The 20,002-nt window shown below is 43.4% G+C and overlaps 1 protein-coding gene across 3 annotated transcripts in view; it reads right to left on the reverse strand.

Annotated features, from left to right (window-relative positions):
• Positions 1 to 15,253, reverse strand: part of LOC104568900 (SAM and SH3 domain-containing protein 1-like) — a 517,909-nt gene extending 502,656 nt beyond the window's left edge. For all 3 annotated transcript variants that reach the window (XM_088537031.1, XM_088537034.1, XM_088537030.1), the window contains exon 1: positions 14,784 to 15,253. In XM_088537031.1, coding sequence (XP_088393157.1) covers positions 14,784 to 15,173 — 390 coding nt within the window. In that variant the 5' untranslated portion in view covers positions 15,174 to 15,253. The remainder of the gene's footprint in view (positions 1 to 14,783) is intronic.
• Between the last annotated feature and the right edge of the window lie 4,749 nt (positions 15,254 to 20,002).

The raw sequence follows: 20,002 nt of genomic DNA on the forward strand, positions 1-20,002 counted from the left end.
AACATTGGCGGAACATGTAAATAGACCAATCTACCCATCTCTAAACAAATGCCACTACTGCACTCAAGGCAAAAGTGATTGCCTCCTTTGGGCAGATTGGTTTTCAGATTGAGATTTTATATTATGTAGCTTTAGAAATTTCTCTCAACCTGGCTGTTCCAACGTTTTCCTGACTGTAACTTCTACCTTGTTTGCCAGTTTAGCTTCTCCCAGGCAATTTAAGCCCATAATTAACATACAGGACTTTAACATACAGGACTTTAAGTCTTCCTAAACAGGCTAAAAAAAAGTGTTTTGGAATGACTAAAATAGTAAATAATCAGCGCATAATTATCAGCTTTTTCTCACTCCTTTGTATAAAGACTGTTCATACATCAAGAAGCCTCTCTTTCTTATTGGTAACATTTTCTATTCATTCGCTTCTAGATCAAAGTTGAAGACTACCCACAATTTCATCACCTACAGCTTGCTTCAGAAGGTTCCAAACTGGAAAGAGATGGAGTGGGGAAAAAAAGAAAGCAAGGAAAAGGAAAGAAAGGAAATACAGATCCCTTTAGTGTTACATGGATGGCAACATCCCCGGGGAGGTGGGGGGGAGGGGCTGGAGTTTAACAGTTCTCAGCAGCCTACTCTTTTTTTTTTTTTTTTTTGGCACACCAAGGAGAAAGGACCTTTAAAAATCAGAATATTTTCAAAAACCATTACCACACATAAGTTCATGGAAATAGCAGCTAATAAAAATATTTTTAATACGCCATTTAGATTCAGGAAAGGAAAGACCAGAAACCGTAATGATTGAAGTTTTGTGCATAGTACTTTGAAAGCTGAATTCTAAATCCTCTGCAAAAAACACAGTCTAACTCCCCAAAAATCAATGGCAAAGTTTGCATGGACTTCCCTGGTGCAGGGCACCATAGCATACCCCACAGAATTTACTACAAACATTCTTCCCTTTTTAAAAATCCTCCTATAGCTGAGACAACTGACATTTAAACTCCAGATGTCTCCTTTTACAGTGAAAATCTATTTACCCAATGATACACATGTTGGAATGGTGCTCATTACAGATTCTGAAAGCAGCATTCTGTTTGCTAAAACAGACTGCAGAAAAGGTATAGTCAAAGCTCTGATTTGTACCTAAAACTGAAAAACAAACATTTTCCAACAAAGCAGGTTTTATTAAGGCATGCCTATTTACATTTAATGGCCATCATATTTTCTAGTAACAGTTATTTGTAAAATATCTTGATATATCAGTGATTAAGCACATGAAGATCATCAGATAAAAGGGAATTTAGTTAACGTCAGAAGCTTGTTAGAGAAAAAAAAATCTGACAATTGTAGCTTACAGTGTTAACCCTTATTCTTTGATACTGGTGTGTGCAACATTACAGTGAAACACTGACAATACCAAAACTAAGGTTCATTTATAACAGAAAAGCTTAAAAATGGACATGAACTAACAACACATTAATAAGTCCCTCATACAAACTGCATGTCCCTGAAGTCATGTAATAGGAAAAATGTAAATATTTCTCCACTAGTGTATTACTCTTTGTCTGTGTACTATAAACTATTCAAAAATTATCTGAAGAGAAGGTTTTTGCAACTGTAACACTTGGCAAGCCCAATCCACTTGGGAATAAGAAAGGGCTGGTCAATTGTCCTCAAATGCCCTTGAAGACAGAGAGGATTGTCTTCTATCTCCCAGAGCCAGCAAAGCACAATGCTACCTCAGCAAATATTTTAAAAAGCACAAGTTGGCATTAATAAAAAGCCAAGATAACTTCTGAAGGGAACTCTGTAAAGAAGCAAACATTGGTGGAATGTTTTTAAATTACTGATGATTAGTGAAAATTCATGAATCTTTTTGAAGGCCATTCTTAGAATGCTACTTCTAACAATTATAAATTTATGAAAGTACTATGTTTGTTTCAAGGAATGTTTTACCATATTAGATAAAATAGTACACGTAGAACATTTAAGAAAATAAACCGAATGAACAGAAAACCATCTAAAAACTGAAAATGAAATTAAATTAGAGATGAGCTGAAAACTATCAAATATGTGGGGTATATACTCAATCTCACAGAATATTGGGGAAAATAACAACAACAAAAAAGTTAGAATTGTCCTAATAAAAAAGATGCAACTGTTTCTGTCCAGTCACATAGCCATTTCAAATTGGAGGAAAAAAAATTAAATACACTATGAAACACAGGAGAAGGGAAGAGGAAAGTTTCTGAAATTCCTTCACTACCCTTCTCCTGAATTCTAGTTCATTGTGCTCAGTAAGTCTGAAACTGCTTCTTATTAAAAGGATGGTACTCATTTCTTTATCCATGTAGGATGAAGTGTGTCCAGCACAAAGGAATTTCTGCCTTATTTTCCAAACCTAGGTCAATACTATTAACTATTACATCAACTGCAGTCACTTAAAGAACTGTCACACAAATTCTACAGATGGAATTTGTTCTCATGAGTGCACAGGAATACATACACAGGAAGGATACACTGCAGCTGGTTATTTCCTGTTAGATACCACACAGGAATTGATTTGGTGAACCTAGTGATGACATAAATACATTAAAAAAGAACTGCTTAAGCTTAAAAAAAAAAAAAGAAGAAGAAGAAGAAGAAGAAGAAGAAGAAGAAAAGCTGCTTGTAAGCAAAGTTTCAGCACCACGATGTAACAGTCACATGGAGCAACACCTAAAATCTTGACTAATTCCTGTATAGGTGGATAAATACCCACTACTTTAAATTCATCTGAAAGCAATCCAATTTTGCAGGATTTGTAGTATTTTGAGATGCACACTACCCACATTATCACCTACCTGCTACAGCAGGTAGACATGAGCTTTTACACATATGCACACACAACTTATTCAGGATAAAGGGCATCACATATCATCTAATTGAAAAATACCTCAAATTGATTAAGGACTATGCAGTGCTACTGATACTTAAAGCAAGCAAAGAGCATGGAGGCCACTTCCCTAGGAGCTTGGGAATAATCATGGCTCTGCTCATTTCCATTGCTACCCTCTGGGCATTCAAGTTAGTCCCCTTCCTTCTGCCATACCGCACTTGTGTGCCTTTCTATTAGGAATGAAATCCTTTGCCCAAGAAATGATTGCACTTGAACTCCAAAACTCAAAACACTACTGAAAGGGAATATAGTGTTTTTCAACAATGCTTCAAAACATCAAATTTTTAGACAACAAATACAGGGGATGAAGTCGTCTTCTTTTCAGAGGAATTTTACCCATAACCTTTTCTAGGGATACTGGTGTTGCTTCTTAAAGAGATACAAAATAACTGACTATACCTGTCTTGTTCTTTCTGTTTGTGTCATGTTACTTTATTGGAAAGGTCATACTTGCATTTTACAACTGCTAGTTGATGACTGTATGAAGTTTGTTCTTACGATATGTAATTTTTAGATCTAGAAAGAAGACAGCCAGGGTATCCTTTTCAAGCTTCCTCTTATTCCAGTTTCCTCCACAAGCATGGAGCATTATTTTTTTTTACCACTATATGAATATCAAATGTATGTGAATATCCTCCACCCAAAATACTCTCTTCCAAGCTTTCTTTAGAAGTTATAGCAAAAGTCTAAAAACTTTTTTTCATCTGAAAATGACAAAGTGACACGGAAGTGACCTTTCCCAGATCTCTAAACATAGTTTCGGTAACATTTCCTTAACTTCGGCTTTTTTTTTTTTTTCCTCCTTTTTTGAATGTTAACACCTTTACATAATAATATAAACAGGACTTCTTGCTGGGTTGATTCTACAGTTCTCTTTATTAACCTTTGAGTTTCTTCGGTGATGTTTTAAAATGAAAATTGCTTCTGAAATTTGGTCCAAGATGATGGAGAACACAGTCAGAGATGCTGAATTAGTCACCCATTTTTGCATTAACATTTTTAGATGAGGATCTAACACATGAAGATCTACAAGAGCTTCTCAAGGACAATTCAGCCCTTGATGGCCACTTATTCTGCTACCTCCCCTTCACTAGCTATGGAAAAACACTGCTAAATGAACAGCTGGATTAATTATGGGGAAAACTTAACTGTATATTTAAAAAAAAAATCAGATATATATTCATGCAAGAATTCTCAGTGCAGTACAAGACTTGCATTTATCAGTAGGATGGGCTTAAATAAAAATCTGAAGAAAAACATTTTGCAACAAAACAATCAGACAAAAATTCAGATATGCTGCAGTCACGTGGAATCAGCATGGTGCTGTAATCAGAAACAAAAAATGATGTAAAAAACATTTCAGGATTTTTGTACTGGACTTGTAACTTTTGGCAACATTATAGCTTATCTTTGAAGCAAGACTGAATGTCATGCTAAAAAAAAAAAAAAAAAAAAAAAAAGCCAAATGACTTTCACAGACACGTTCTAAGTCTACATCCCTCTTTTCCCAGACCACTCCCTTCTGCCACAGAACTTGGGATGGAGGATCTTTTGATAACTGCAACTCGCAGCAGGGTTTTAAAAGCAAATTAGTTTTAAGATGTCAGTCTAGAGCCTTGGTTCTGTGTGACAAGGACTCTGGCTCAGCCACCCAGACTGGTGAATGGGAGGGCAGTTGAGAGAGAGGGAGGGAGGGAGGAGAAGGAGGGAGGGGAATGGAGGGGAGGGAGAGAGGGAGGGAGGGAGGGAGGGAGAGAGGGAGGGAGGGAACAAGACCACTCTCCGAAGTGGGAAGGAAAGCCTTTCCTTCCACCAGAGCAAGGCAGAGGAGACAGAAGGATCAGAGTTACAGTCTGGGAATCTGGGTAGCGGGAGAGAGATACAGGCTAATGCAGGACTTGGCATGGGGAGGAATCAGGTGAAAAGAAAGGAATACAAAAAGAACATTTTGCTGTCTCAAGTTCTCTCTTTCCACTGAACACCATTATGGTCAACATTCCTCAGCTTTGATGACTGAATTACTGTGGGGAAAAGAGACATTAAGGAGACTGGAAGCAAAAAATAGGAGTTCTCAAGTGGGAGACTTTTCTCTTAAGGAAGATGCAATGCGCCTTGGGGCAAACTTCAGGGAGACTGTTTAGGAGAAGATGAGTAGACACGAGTAATGGTGGGATGGACTGAGGGTTCCAGGACGGCAGAACAGGGAGCTCTGGAGCTAGCAGCTGGTGCAGAACCCTCACTTCATAGAATGCTTAAGGTTGGAAGGAACCTCCAACCCCCCTGTACACACAGCGTCACCTAGAGCACGTGGCACAGGACTGCATCCAAGTGGGTTTTGAAGAACTCCAGAGAAGGAGATGCCACAACCTCTCTGGGTAGCCTGTTCCAACATTCTGTCACCCTCACAGGAAAGAATTTTTTCCTTAAGTTCCTGTGGAACTTTTGATGCTTCAGTTTGTGGCCATTACCTCTAGTTCTGTCGGTGGCCACCTCTGAAAAGAGGCCAGCACCATCCTCCTCACTCCCTCCCTTGAGGTATTTATATATGCTGATCAGGTCCCCTCTCAGCCTTCTCTTCTCCAGGCTGAACAGGCCCAGCTCCCTCAACCTCTCCTCATAGGGCAGATGTTCCAGGCCCCTGATCATCCTTGTGGCCCTGCGCTGGACTCTCTCCAGCAGCTCCACATCCCTCTTGTGCTGTGGAGCCCAGAACTGGACACAATACTCCAGATGCGGCCTCACCAGGGCTGAGTAGAGGGGCAGGATCACCTCCCTCGACCTGCTGGAGACACTCTTCTTAACGCACCCCTGGATCCCATTGGCCTTCTTGGCCACGAGGGCACACTGCTGCCTCAGGGTCAACTTGTCGTCCACTATGACACCCAGGTCCCCCTCTGCAGAGCTGCTCTCCAGCAGGTCGGTCCCCAGCCTGTACTGGTGTCTGGGGTTATTCCTCCCCAGGTGCAGGACCTTGCACTTGGCCTTGTTGAATTGCATGAGGTTTTTCACCGCCCAGTTGTCCAGTCTGTCCAGGTCCCTCTGGATGGCAGCGCAGCCCTCTGGGGTATCAGCTACTCCTGCCAGTTTGGTATCATCAGCAAACTTGCTGAGGGAGCACTCTGTGCCTTCATCCAGGTCATGGATGAATAAATTGAACAGGACTGGACCAAGGACTGACCCCTGGGGGACCCCGCTAGCTACAGGCCTCCAACTAGACTCTGCACCGCTGATCACCACCCTTTGAGCTCTGCCATCCAGCCAGTTCCTAATCCACCTCACTGTGCACTCATCTGTCCCACACTTCCGGAGCTTGCCCAGGAGGATGTTGTGAGGGACGGTGTCAAAAGCCTTGGTGAAGTCGAGATAGACGACATCCACCGCTCTCTCCTCATCTCTCCAGCTGATCATTCCATCATAGAAGGCTATCAGGTTAGTCAAGCAAGATTTCCCCTTGGTGAATCCATGCTGACTACTCCTGAGCACCTTCTTGTCCTCCATGTGCCTGGAGACAACGGCCAGTATGAGCCGTTCCATCACTTTTCCAGGGACAGAGGTGAGGCTGACTGGCCTGTAGTTGCCTGGGTCCTCCTTCTTGCCTTTTTTGAAGACTGGCGTGACATTGGCTTTCCTCCAGTCCTCTGGCACCTCCCCCGTTCTCCAGGATCTTTCAAAGATGAAGAAGAGTGACTTAGCTAAGACATCCGTCAGCTCATGCAGCGCTCTGGGGTGCATCCCATCAGGACCCATGGATTTGTGGGTATCGAGTTTCCTTAGGTGCTCTTTGATCCAATCTTCCTCTACCCAGGGGAAGTCTTCCTCTCTCCAGGCTTCTTCACTTGTCCCTATGGCCTGAGACTCTAAAGGGCTGCCCTTGGTAAACACCAAAGCAAAGGAGGCATTCAGCAACTCACTTCCAGGACATGTCTTCACCCCCAAGCAAAGGGCACTGTTGCAGAGCTGGAACCTGCTCCTAGACTCATTATTTAATTAACTTCACAGTTTCTACAGATTTTTGGCCTTTTTCACTGCAAAAATAGCCTAGCTCTAGTTTTCAGACACTGATGTTCATAATGTCCTTTCCTGCAATTAAAATATCCCAGAGCATTATGCCTGTGAGGGTATGGTCAAGTGGCTATTTTAATACTGGGGCGGGGGAGGGAGGGAAGTTTCCTCAGTCCCTTACTAAAGTATTAAAATACGAGTGTTTTTTTTTTTTTTCTCTCCCAGGGCTTTTAACTCCATTTAGAAACCCTCAAACCTTGCAGTATGATTTCTATCGCGCAGATAGGACTGGACTGCACTTTTCCACAATGTTCCCATAGGCATCATGCAGCGGTAACACCACATCCATATGTCAGACTGTGGACCATCAAAATCAAAGCAATTCTTATTGGGAGAGAAACAAAACAAAAGCCCCACACATCTAGGGGACACACAGTTGTCACTTCTACTGTATATACACCTTTTCTCCCCAGAATGGTTACCCAACGTTTGCCCCAGCATGAATCTGTAAGACCTATACCAGAGCTCAGCCTTGCTGCTGTTCCAACTGGCAACAGTGATGTTTAGCGCTTTGAGGAGTCCCGGTTGCTTTTAGCCTACTACTGCTATATTTATAGCTCTCATCTTATGCCACACTGTTCTCGCCCTCCACAATGACAGCTGGCCAGGGTGTGCTTGTTGGCTAATTTAAACACAAACACTTCAAGCCAAACCCAGCATCATATAAAATCACTGGCACCACCCCCACTGACTTCACTGGGAATGAGACCAACTTGGGTAGCAAAGCTCCAGCGAGGCACGTTCCACTAATTCTCATGCTGCTAACGGTTCGAGAGACTAGGGACGGGTATCATTTGAAAGCTTTTATACCCCTGTTTTTTTGACAAACTTTTTTTTTTTTCTCTAAATCATAAGGGAAAGCTGTTTTTTTTTTTTTTCTAACTAAGGGCAAGGAACAAAACTAACAGGCTCAATGACTCACAACATGCAGGGCTTAGAGAGTGGCAATATCAGGGAAGGTTCACACAATTCTCCACTTCCTGTTGCAGAGCCATTCTTAAAATAACATGGCAGTGCTAAACATAGCACTACCATATTCCTTTAATAAAACACTATTCCTGTAGTGTATACAGGCCACCACATTTGTAAGCACATCAATAAAACATGTCATACTAACCTATAGAAAGGGATTGAACCAAAACACAAAGCAAAGAGTCTTATTCAGACTGATAAAACAAGCAATTTAAAAGTTAAACCTTCCAACCTTCATTCTGTTCATTCTGCTCTCTCCTAGTTTGGAAGACTCTCAAACCAGAAAGTCATCTCCTGTAGGTGATATAATGGACACATTGCTAGTCTGCAGTAACAATGTTCCTGGCACTTCAACTCTTCTGCTGCACATTTCAAAAATTCTGTGATAGCTGTGCGTATGTTTCAGGTGTATGTATGCACATGTATGTGCATAGTTTAGATATATATATCTACATAATTACATATGCTAGCAAATGGGGACCCTACATAGTGAAATACGCACACAGAATCACCAATACAGGGAAAGGATGAAAGCCAACTAGATATCCCTGTAACTTCTTTCAGAACTGCACGTACACACACACATCAACAAACAGCAAACCCAACTGCCATATATCCAAACTACTGTTTATTCTGCAATTGTTTTTCTGTTATTTATAAGTAAAAGTTTATTCTTAATGACTATTCTGTACTCCTGGTGATCCTGATGCTTCATCTGCCTAAAATTTTTCATGACTTTAGGCATATCATTCTATTTCTCACTTGAAATGAAGGATGTTACAGTACATAAAAGGCACTCCAATAGACAATGATACACACACCAAGACAGAAAAGGGATTCACAAGCTCGCATTCTCTGTGAGAAGTTTTCTGTGTTTCTTTACTGCCACATATATAACTGTGCAACAGTGTGGGCTTAATCATCTTACCTATGAAGGAGGTTGAGGTTCTGGGCACAGAGGTAACAACAAAAATCTTTTCCTTAAACTGCATTTTCTCATCAAAAAATTTACCAGCAAAATTATTTAAAACAAGACAGGTAACTCCTGTCCACAGAGGTTATGTTGATGGTTAGACTTTTTTTCCACTCAAATGGTAGTGCCCCTTTTGGTGTTCAGTACACAAAAATGTCCTCCTTTGTACCACAGAGGTCTAACTAAATCGTGTCCTTTGAGGGAAGAAAAACCCTCCATGAGACTACAGGCATTTCTCCTTTGCTAAAGGACAGCAAATTTAACTCTGCCTTCAAACTTAAAGCCACCAGCATGAAAGGCTCCTCTTTCAAGGGTAGCTGCTGCTGAATGCCGTGGAAGCCTCCTGCTAAGCCTGGCTCCCACTGAGCTAAGAGCCATATGCTCCTTTCTCCCTTGGCCATCCCTCCATCACAATTAGACCCCAGTCAATACATAAGGGAACTTTACAGTGATGTAGAAAAGGAGTGAGAATGCTGTGAAGGGTATTAGCCCTTCTTAAGGCTCCACCTTTACTTGCCCTAATGGGATCTTCCTCCCCTCAGCACTGGCAGTGAAACACAGTAAGATTTACCTTCAACACCACTTAATATCTCAGAACAATTCAAATGCAAATACAGCACAGCAACTGTATTAGTCACCTTCTCTAACATTTTGTCTCACTGTTCCAAATGGAAAAAGATTTTTTCCAAGAAAAGATTTTTTCCAAGCTTGCTCTCTGTGAGTTTTATAAATTACCCTTTGAAGTAACTGCCCAATATACAAGGTGCTAAGTTTTCTTTACTCTAAAATAAAACAGAAGTCAAAGGGAAATTCAGTAGTTTCACATATAAAATACCTTTTCACTTGCTGAACATTGCCTGTAGCTTTGCTAATTTATTGCCATGAAAATATTGTTACTACTTAATGCACTAGTACTTTTGTCAATAGGCAGCTTTCCCCAAGGCATATTTGAGAACGCTCTGCTAATCAGAGTTGATGCAGTTATTTCAAAGCAGCCCGGTCTTTAGAGAAAGGTTCATGTTTAATTCTAGTATGGGTGTGCATTGCCATTCGTATGAAGCATTCTATTTTTAATTCAGTTAATGCACTTAACTGCAGAATTGAATTGCATTATCTAAAGCACTATGTTAGCACCAGATTAAGTATGAAACAGTGTGTTACAAAGCAATACTCTTGGCATCTGTACTCTTTTAAATTTATGTGAAATACTCCTCATGTTGTAATGGCAAGGATTATACTAAGGTTCTCTCACAAGCACAGGTCTGCTCTATGCCATCAGCACCGATCTTAAAAAAAAAAAAAAAAAAAAAAAAAAAAAAACCCACACATGGCTGAGTGTCTAAATAGATTCACTTGAATCTGATTTCCTCCTTTCTACATCTGCTTGAACTCTCGAGCTTATGACCTCAAAAACAGCTGAAATGTTAATGTTTGTTTTCGAAGCATGCTGATAATCATAAACACCATAGTGAGTGAAGATGAGGTCATATACACATGGCACACTACAGTTTTATTCTCTCTAATAAATATTGAAATCTATATCAGTATAACTTTATTGAGGCTGAGCAAATCATCTTAATTGGGGTGGGAGCCTGTAATGCCTCTGTATTTCCAGTGATTTTTAATGTATTTGCAATTCTCTGCAGATGAAAAATTGAATAAAGTTCCTCTAGAACAGGTTAGGCCATTTATTTCAATTAGAAATAGTAATGAAATTCCAGGAAACTATTAAATGTCACTTAATCTATATTTGAGATAAATAGAATACTTAATTTCTCTTGACATGTTCCACAGAGAGGTTCCCTTCTTGTTTTTTATATATTGACCAAAGTGGTGATTCCCTGCTTTGCATACCACAGTGACATTTAGTGGCATTATTCCTGTCCAAACCCAGCACAGGCATCATCTATTTTGCAACAAGGCCACCAGGATAAGAAGCGCATCTTTATGGAAGTAAAGGCTCCCCCTTCTCCGTTCCAGCTGAGTGAGAAGAGCACTGAGCTTCACCTTATTCATCTGAAATGGGATCGGGGAGTGGTGCATGTCTGCACAAGTGTGTGTATGTGTGTGTTGTCATTTTTATTCCTTTCTACCATCAGACCCATCCCCTAGAATTACTACATGACAGAAGATTATAAAAACTATTTTTACACCAGACATAATTAATTTCCTACTTAACGACAAAATTACAACGAGCAAGGAGAATTGGGATTAAATCAGCTAGGTGTTTTCAGGCACGCTTGACATAAGGAGGTCCCACAAATCTTTGTCTGAAGTCATTCAAGTCCATGACTTTTTAGATTCATGAGATTTCTAAGGTGAATCAGCCAGAGATTACAGACTTGAGACTGAAACAGAAGGCTGGGTGTCCTGAGGAAGAGAAATCAACTTCCATAGAGTTTGCCTCAGTTACAGTTAAAGACTTTGAGTGTATATTTGAAAACTATGAAAGATTCAGTCTGAGGAAGTGAGGCCTTGTTCTAATTCCCATGGAAATAATCAAAATGGCTTGCGATAATTCCCTGTGCCTAAAGTCACCCACACAGATGGCTTGAATTCAAAGTTTGCACATCTTTAAGAGATTTACCTTAAGCTGTGCTAAGTATTTGTTACTTATTCCTTCTGGCTGTAATCAAAAAGTTTCATTTACCATAGCAATAAATTCCTGTCCTACCACCGCATGGTTTCACCCTTCATCTGAAAATACAGGCGCAACACTGAAAGAACAGCAAATAATATTTTTACATATTTCCATCCACATCTAATATACTCATTTTGATCTTTTTTACAAGTCTATAGCTTGGACAGCTAGCAGAATGATATAAACAAGACAGAAGAGCAGCATTTGCAGTTCTCAGGGACATTTTCAAATAAAACTCCTAAATTGTCTGAGGACAACATAAATTAATATATTAAGGGTAAAAACACTTCAGAAAAAAAGAATAAAATGCATATATATATATATATACACACGCCCTTATACACACATGCACACACACAAATAGCTCCTCTAGAATACATTACATCCACAGATATTAAAAGACTCCAAATAAAAAGGGAAAAAAATGGTAATCTCCATGTAAACCATGGAGAGGTGGAAGGTTACTTGGTGGATCAGCAGAAAAGCTATGGATAGATGTCAGGTAGTTCTGCATTTCCTGCCCTACTCCAGAATACCACCAAGAGATGGACAAGTCTTCTGATCAATGCATACATGACAAATTTTCAACTGATTCTTTAATTCTATATGTAGTAGTTTTCCAAAGGTTCTTATAGAGAGAGTCACATTATAATATTGTTCTTTCACAAATGAAAGAATATAGTATTTCATTTTTCTTACTGTAAACAATGGCCAGTGAATAATGCACAGTGACGTGATCACTTGCTATTCCTTTAAGCCATTCTGGAAATGGATTGCTACAGTGGGTGGTAGGCAGAATGACACATGTTGAGCAACACGCACTCAAATCCTGCCGGCTTTAGGGTTTCTTATAACATACTATGATGTGAAGTGATTCACACAGAGGAGATGGAAAAAAAAAAAAAAAAAAAAAAAAACCTATTACTGTAAAAAAAAATGATGTTATATGTATATATCATCCAAAATAAACACATTCACAACACAGACTGAAATGAAATCAGTAAATTAAGTTCGATTCCACTTTCTATCTCAACATCCTACATATAGAGTTAAACCCATTAAAGGAGAATGACACTTTCTGTGCAAGCTGAGCCTGTTTCAACAGCTAACAGGCACTATTATCAGACGCATCAATTTTAAATAAGGTGAGATAAAGAAGAAATCAATACTAAAGATTTTGATTTTCTTGATGATGGCATCTCAGAAGCTTTAAAATCCCTGTAGAAGACAAAATGATCCACTTGGTAAGATGGAACTGGTGACTATAACACCTCTTCACACAAACTTTGAAGAAGTGAAATTTATCTATGGAAGCTAGTATGCTGCAACTATAGTGGCAAGCAAGAACTTTTATGTGAGTTTGTTAACATAAGACAAGTAAAGGTAACTTAAGAGGACAATGGAGCCTAAGTCCAGTGAACTATCACTTTAAAGCGGGGAGAGAGCACTCCTAAACAATACAGTAAAGTTCTGGAAGATGCTGTATTCAGACTAGACATATGCATTCATGGATGCTCTGTTAGATTTGCCTACAGCGCTATCAGATTTGAAACACTGTCCTCAATAATGTCATCAGATTGCTCTTTCAGAAAAAAAAAAAAAGTATCTCAAACCAGTCAACCGTATTGTACTTTAAAAATGACTACCTTCTTTCACCAAATGTTAGAACAGTAACCCTGAAACTTGCTGTCCTATCAGTCTTACTATGCATACTTTCACATGGTCGCTCAAGGTGAATTTCACCCATTATGCTCATACGCAGCTCCCTGCAGCAGATAATTCAGATTTAATTAATTCTTCACAATCCTACTAATTCCTACAAAGACAGACCTACAGAATTCCCTATTGCCTTGCTTCAGTATCATCTAGAAATTACTCAGAAGTAAGTAGTAGTCACAACTTAAAGGTCACGTGCAAATGCTCACTCTGAAAAATCTGACTTCGAAGAATTAAAAACAACAAAAACAACAAAAAATGCTGCACATAACCAAACCTACCAGTTTATCAAACACCTTTGAAGTACTTTATGCTGAACTGCAAAGCAGACATACATGATAATACTGCAGTTTCTTTCACAAACTATTTTCTAATCCATGGCACTGCCCACTTAATTCTGCAGTTTCATTTATTCTACTTATCATGATTTCAGCAGGAAACCTACTGAAAGCTTTAGACAAAACAATTGCTATCTCGCAGATCACATTACTCCTTTAACCTTTTCAAAGGATAAGAATTAGCTAAATGTTGAGGTTTCCTCAAACTGCAATATACTCTTCCAAGACCTGCACTTTCCTGGCCTTTCCGCAGAACGTGCCTTGGATATAGACTGACCGCATCTGGAGCGTCTGATGAATTGCCTTGACATTCACCAGTCAGTGTTGGCCTCTAGTAAATAAATACAAACAACAGCAGGAGTTATTCCCCCAGCCACATTACTGCTTGCTCCCTAAACCATTTTACCAACAGCAACTTGCACTGAGAGGCTGTGTTTAACAGAAGATGAGCAACATTGTCACTCACACAACAGAAAACTTTTGGAGGAAAAAAATAATAAAATGAGTATCCTTTTATCCCAATGTAGGCATTCAAGCCTCAAACTGGATTGGTTTAACAGAATTAAAGAAAAATAAATAAATAAATAAGAAATATAAAAGCACCACCCCATGTGTCCACATTGGGCCACAAAGCAGCAGTGGATCCAACCCACATTGGCCCCTCTCCACACAAGGACGGGCCTCAGGACAGTCCGCACTTCCCTCTGAACACACTACAGTCACACAGTCACAACTAGAGACACATGGCAGGCAGTGCCCACGCAGCCAGTGCAGGGCCATGTCCTGGCTGGATCCCCTCACCTCCAGGCAGAGGCCACCACGGCCTCAGGTCTGTGCCAGGGTTTGCGCACCAACCATGGCTGCTGCCACCTCCATGGGCAACAGCCACACACAGGAGCAACAGCCACACCTGAGAGCAATGGTCCTTGCCCAGCCCAACGGCCACACCTGGGGGCAACAGTTGCACCTGTCCCAACAGTCACACTGAGGACAATGGCTACACCTGTGGGCAACAGCCCCTCCCCGGCCCAACGGTCACACCTGGGTGCAACGGCCCCACCCCGGCCCAACGGCCGCACCTGGGGGCAACGGCCCCACCCCGGCCCACTGGCCCCGGCCGCACCGGGCGGGCTGGAGGGCGGCTCCTACCTTGTTGGAGTAGGGCGGCTTGCTCAGGTCGATGCCGTCGCGCACGAGCTTGTCCCGGATCATGATCTTCAGCTTCAGCTTGGGGTAGGTGAGCAGCCCCCCGGCGCGGTGCCCGGGCGGGCGGCGGGCGCAGCGCCCCGCGGCGGGCGGCGGCACCGGCTCCAGGGTAAAGTAGAGTCCGGCCGCCGTCTCGTCCGCCTCCCTGAGCCGCCGCACGGCCTCGTGGATGCGGCGCCGGTGCTGGGGCACGGCCACGCCGATGGCGTCCAGGTCCGGCTCGCCGATCTGCTTGCACACCTCCAGGTCGTCGTAGCCGTTGTCCACGAAGGACTCGGCGTACTGGGAGAGCTGCAGCGTCCGGAGCCACTCGTACACGATGTTGGTGCACATGCTGGCTCCGCGGCAAGGACGGCGGCAACTTTAGGCACCGGAGCCAGCCTCCCCCTTTGCGCTCCTCGCCGCCGAGGGGAATAAAACCACCAAGCAAAAAACTGCGATGCAACTCGGAGCACTCAAAACCGAGCCTAAGAAATAATCCACCGGAAAAAAAAAATAGTAATCCTTAAAGCACCATCAGTAGGGCATCGCAAGCACTGCTGAGCAAAACCCGCCTGTTTATCCCTCCTTCTCCTTCTCTGCTATTGAGCACAGCCGCTGTCTGACACCGGAGAAGATAGACTCAGGCTGGAGGAGAGGGCGCATTCCCTAAAGTCCCAAGTCACAGCTGCGCGACATCCACCCACTTTCTCTGGAAGTAATTCGCAGCCGCTTTTTCTTCTCCCCTCTTCCTTCCAGTGTTAGTTTCTGCGGGCGTCTCACCTTCCTGTGCTGTGTGGCACGGTGGGTCCGCTCCCAAGTGTTGCTCCCTTAGCACATCCCGGGGGCAGCGAGATCCTTTCCCGTGTCCCTCCCGCCAGCGGTGGCCGCTTTTGCCTTCTTTGCGAGCGGCTCCTTTCGCATTAGGCGGAAAAAGACGAAGCGAAAAAACAGATATCCCACTCAGTTTTCCGAGTTACTTTCCCAGTCCCCTTTCATCTCTGGCAGGAGGAGGGTCGAGGCGCTTCGCGGGCAGCCAGCGCGGCCGCTCGCTGCTGCGCAGCCCCGGCGGGAGGCGGCGGTGAGGGGCTGCCGCGCCGCACCAGGGGCGCGGGGCGCTCCGCGCGTCCTCCGGCGGCGGCGGCAGCAGCAGTTTGTGCGCGCTGGATGCGCCGCAGGTCACCGCTCGCCTCCTCCCCTGCTACCCCCAGCGGCGGTGCGTTCCCCTCGCGGGTCCTCCTTCCTGCCCCAGCGCCGGGGCGTCCGGCGCGCTTCCTGCCGCTGCTCCCGGCCGCTCCGCTGCGCCCGCGCCTCCTCCGCCCGCTTCTCCCCAACTGCCGCCCCCTTCCCACTCGCCCCGCCGCTCTTCCAACTTTCCCGCTCGCAGCCAGCCCGACCGCAGGTCCCGGGGCCGCCCGGCCGCTCTGCCCGTACCGGGCGAGCCGAGCGCGGCAGCCGCGCGCCCCGCAGCTGCCCCGGGGCTGCTCCTCCTCCTCAGAGTAGCGCGGCCCCGGGGGCTCTGCCCGGGCAGCCGCTCGCCCCGCGGCGGGGACAGCCGGTGCAGGAGCGGGGCTCCTGCGGGGAGGAGGCTGCTCGCCCCGAGCCTCCGGACGAGCCGGGCTCCGCGGCGCCCTCGGCCCTCAACGCTGGGGTCGCGGCGCCCTCGCAAGGCGGCCGCGGTAAACGCGGCCCAGCCGCCTCTCCCCGCTGCCCCCTTACATTTTAATGTAAAACATGTCGACTCCTGCTTTCTTAGTGAAATGTCTCCTTCCCAATAGGTGCCTCAGCCCCAGTGCGAGGAGTCACCGTTCTCGGCATTTGAGGCCGGCCCGATTGCCCTTGGCCCCAAGCAGGGCACAGGGGGCTGGGTGTATCGCTCCCACAAACCTGTGAGGTGCCCCACAGGTATCAAAAATCCCCTTTGGTACCTCTGACAGGCTTCATAGGGAACCGTGTTAGCAGCCAGGCCTGCATTTGCACCTCACGCTTCAGAGCGGTTCGTGGCTTATTTAGCATAGCCACCTTTTCGTGAAAGGCATCGCACTGCAAAGTGTTTGAAAAGCAGGATTCTTTCAAGAGATTAAAATGCAGCCTGTGGGTAGGAAGCATATAGATCAATGTCTTAAAAGGGGAGAGGGAAGGAGCAACATTTTATTTCTTTTAAAACCTCCTTCCATCTCTCTTCTGCTCTGATATATCTTATTTTCTTTCCAGACCACATAATATTTCAAACCCTCCTCTCAGCACAGAGAAGGAGATTGAAGCAGCAATTATCTTCCTTTCACAGACCTGGTGAAAGACTGACAAGGCCACAGAAATTAGCAAGGAGGCTCTGTGAATTGCAGCTGCAATTGATGGTGTGGGAGAGAGGGAAAACTGGCTGGTAAAGCCTCGCTTGTTGACTGTGCATATGGAATTGCACATTATTTTTATGTGTGGATTTTAGAAGGGTTTTGGCAGGCTTTTAAGGTATTGCAAAAGTCATGATGCAGATGTATCTCCCATCTATAGAGAGTGGGATTGGTAGCTCCTCACAGGACTGGAGGAGGAGAACTTGGTACCCCTTGGGCGGGTAGAGTTTGGCAGCAGACTGCAGCGTTCTGAAAAATTCTCTGCTTTTATCTGCCCTTGAGTTCACACTGTTCGCTTCTCAGCAAGTATAACAGAGTTTTATATGACTTACTTGCTTTGAAATTAAAAGCTAAAAAAAATCTCCACCTTTAGCCAGGGCAGTAAGGAGGATCTAAGGAACTATAGCCTCAGCTGAGCTCTTGGGAAAACCTTGGAGCTCAGTCTTCATGGAAGCCATTTCAAGTCACAGGAAGTGCTAGAAGGTGACAAGGAGCAGCCAGCATGAATATACCGCAGGCAGAGCACACCTGAAAAACCTGACTGACCTCTGTGATGAAATGACTAGCTTGGTGGACACAGGTGGAGCAGCTGATGACTTGACTTTCAGCAAGTCTCTGGATCGTTTCCTGGAGTATCTCTAGATACGCCAAGGAGGAGCAGTCAGTGTGCTGGGGGGCATGGACTGCCCTTTGCAGGAACTTCAGCAACCTAGGGGCACAGGAAGCTTGTGAGTTTGGTAAAGGTGCAGTCCTTGACTTGGCACGGAACAAGCCTGTGAGGTGCTATGTGCCTGTCTGGCTTCCCCAAGGTCGCTGGAGGGTGCTGGTGGGTAACAGGGCAGCGCAGCACAGTGTGGTGAAAGTTTACAACTCGGGTTGTGAATGGTGGCAGAGAGACCCTTACTACTCTAAGAAGGTTTCCTTACAGGTGTAAGGAAAAGTCCTGGTGTGCACATTAAGTTGCCAAGAAATGGGTGGTATGTCCTGACTTTAGAATTGCCTCTGGGGTAACCTGTTCAAATGCATCCTGTTGTTCAAATGCAGCCCCTAAACACACAATATCTACTCATGAGGCAGAAGAGATTTCAGATTTTAACTATTTCACATGATAAAGAATAAGGACATCTCAAGTAAATTCAGCAGCAGCAGTACCAAAGAGCTGCCTTGTCCTTAGGAATGTGTATCTTTGTTATGGTTATTGTCACTGAACTTTTGCTTTACTTTACTAATAGCCAAAAGAAACAGTGGAAAGAAGATGCAGTCTAACTAGAAAAAGAAAAATTGCTCTGCAGTAGGCAGCATTACACAGGTGGAGAAGATCTGCACTCCCTCCTGCTTATCATCTTGTGGAATTATGTGCTTTGTGGAGAGGGGAATGATGCAACCTAGAGATGGAGATGCCATCTCCATGGATGGCCGTGATCATAAAAGGGGTGAGTGGCTGGAGTGCTGCAGGGAGCAGAGCTGGAACTGGGATCCTTACTGGGCTTCTAACTGGAGAGGGAAGAAGTGGAAGACCAGGGAACAGGCACATTTTGGGTGGTAACAACAAGCGCAGTTTGTAAACTTCTGCTATGGTTTTATTTTTTTTCCTTGAATGCAAAATTATTATTAAAATATTAAATGAAAAATATATTAATTCCTCAGATACTGATCTGGTTTTGATTTAGCTGAAACCTGAGAATGTGCTTTCCAGTTGTGAGACACCATCTATTGTTTGTATTACATAAACAAAGCTATTTAAATCAATGCTAGTATAGAATCATAGAATGCTTGAGGTTGGAAGGGACCTCTAGAGATCATCTAGTCCAACTCCCCTGCACACGCAGGGTCACCTAGAGCACGTGGCACAGGACTGCATCCAAGCGGGTTTTGAAGATCTCCAGAGAAGGAGACTCCACAACCTCTCTGGACAGCCTGTTCCAGGGCTCTGTCACCCTCACTATTAAAAAATTTTTCCTCAAGTTCCTGTGGAACTTTTGATGGTTTGGTTTCTGGCCGTTTCCTCTAGTATCATTATAAACAATTAGTACTTCTTACAGTTTTGTACATTAATTTCAGTAATGTATACTGTGTGTTACAGCCTATGTTTAGCTTTTACTTTATCTGCTCAGCACACTGTTTCTTCTTGTGCTATATGCACATACTAATTAAGACGTTTATATATTACAAAAGGGTAGAAGCTTTCCCGGAGTACCACAGGTTTCCACACATACACTGGAAAGGTCGTGCCGAGACAGAGTGCTGAAGCGCAAGCAATTCTAAGTAAAAAGAACACAACTAGTACGGCTGAGGAAACAGCACATAAATCTGTCTGAAAGTCCCAGGATAACCAGCAGAAGGGAACTACGAGGAGATTAAAAAATAAATGTATTAGTGTCACGTATCATGGCTTCTTTCATTTAATAGCCCACCCAACATGGAGATTATCTTCCTCTTTTCTAGAATTAGCAAAGTCTGTGCACAGACTATGCAGTGGTTGTCTTTTTTTTTTCTTCTTTGTTATTTTGCTCTGTAAAAAAAGGCAGGCCCACTTTGAGGTAAAACTGAGATTCTGAGATTTCTGGCAGGTTTTACTTTGGGGATATTCGGGTAACACAGCATAAACATGATGGATAGTGTCAAAAAAGGTATATGATAGTGATGACAGATTCACTTAGAAAATGTAAAGGGTATTTTAACCAAATCATTGATTTAGATGTTCTTTAAACAGAGGGTACTTTATCCTGTGAACTACTAAATAAAACAGTTTAATCCTAGAACTTCTCTTCTAAATTGTATATTATTAATATATCTGATTATATATTAGGTCACATTATCTGACAATAAAGT

Source organism: Tinamus guttatus, unplaced genomic scaffold (assembly GCF_059628265.1).
Source record: "Tinamus guttatus ecotype Peru unplaced genomic scaffold, ASM5962826v1 Tinamus_guttatus_pri_ptg000716l, whole genome shotgun sequence".
NCBI lineage: Eukaryota > Metazoa > Chordata > Aves > Tinamiformes > Tinamidae > Tinamus > Tinamus guttatus.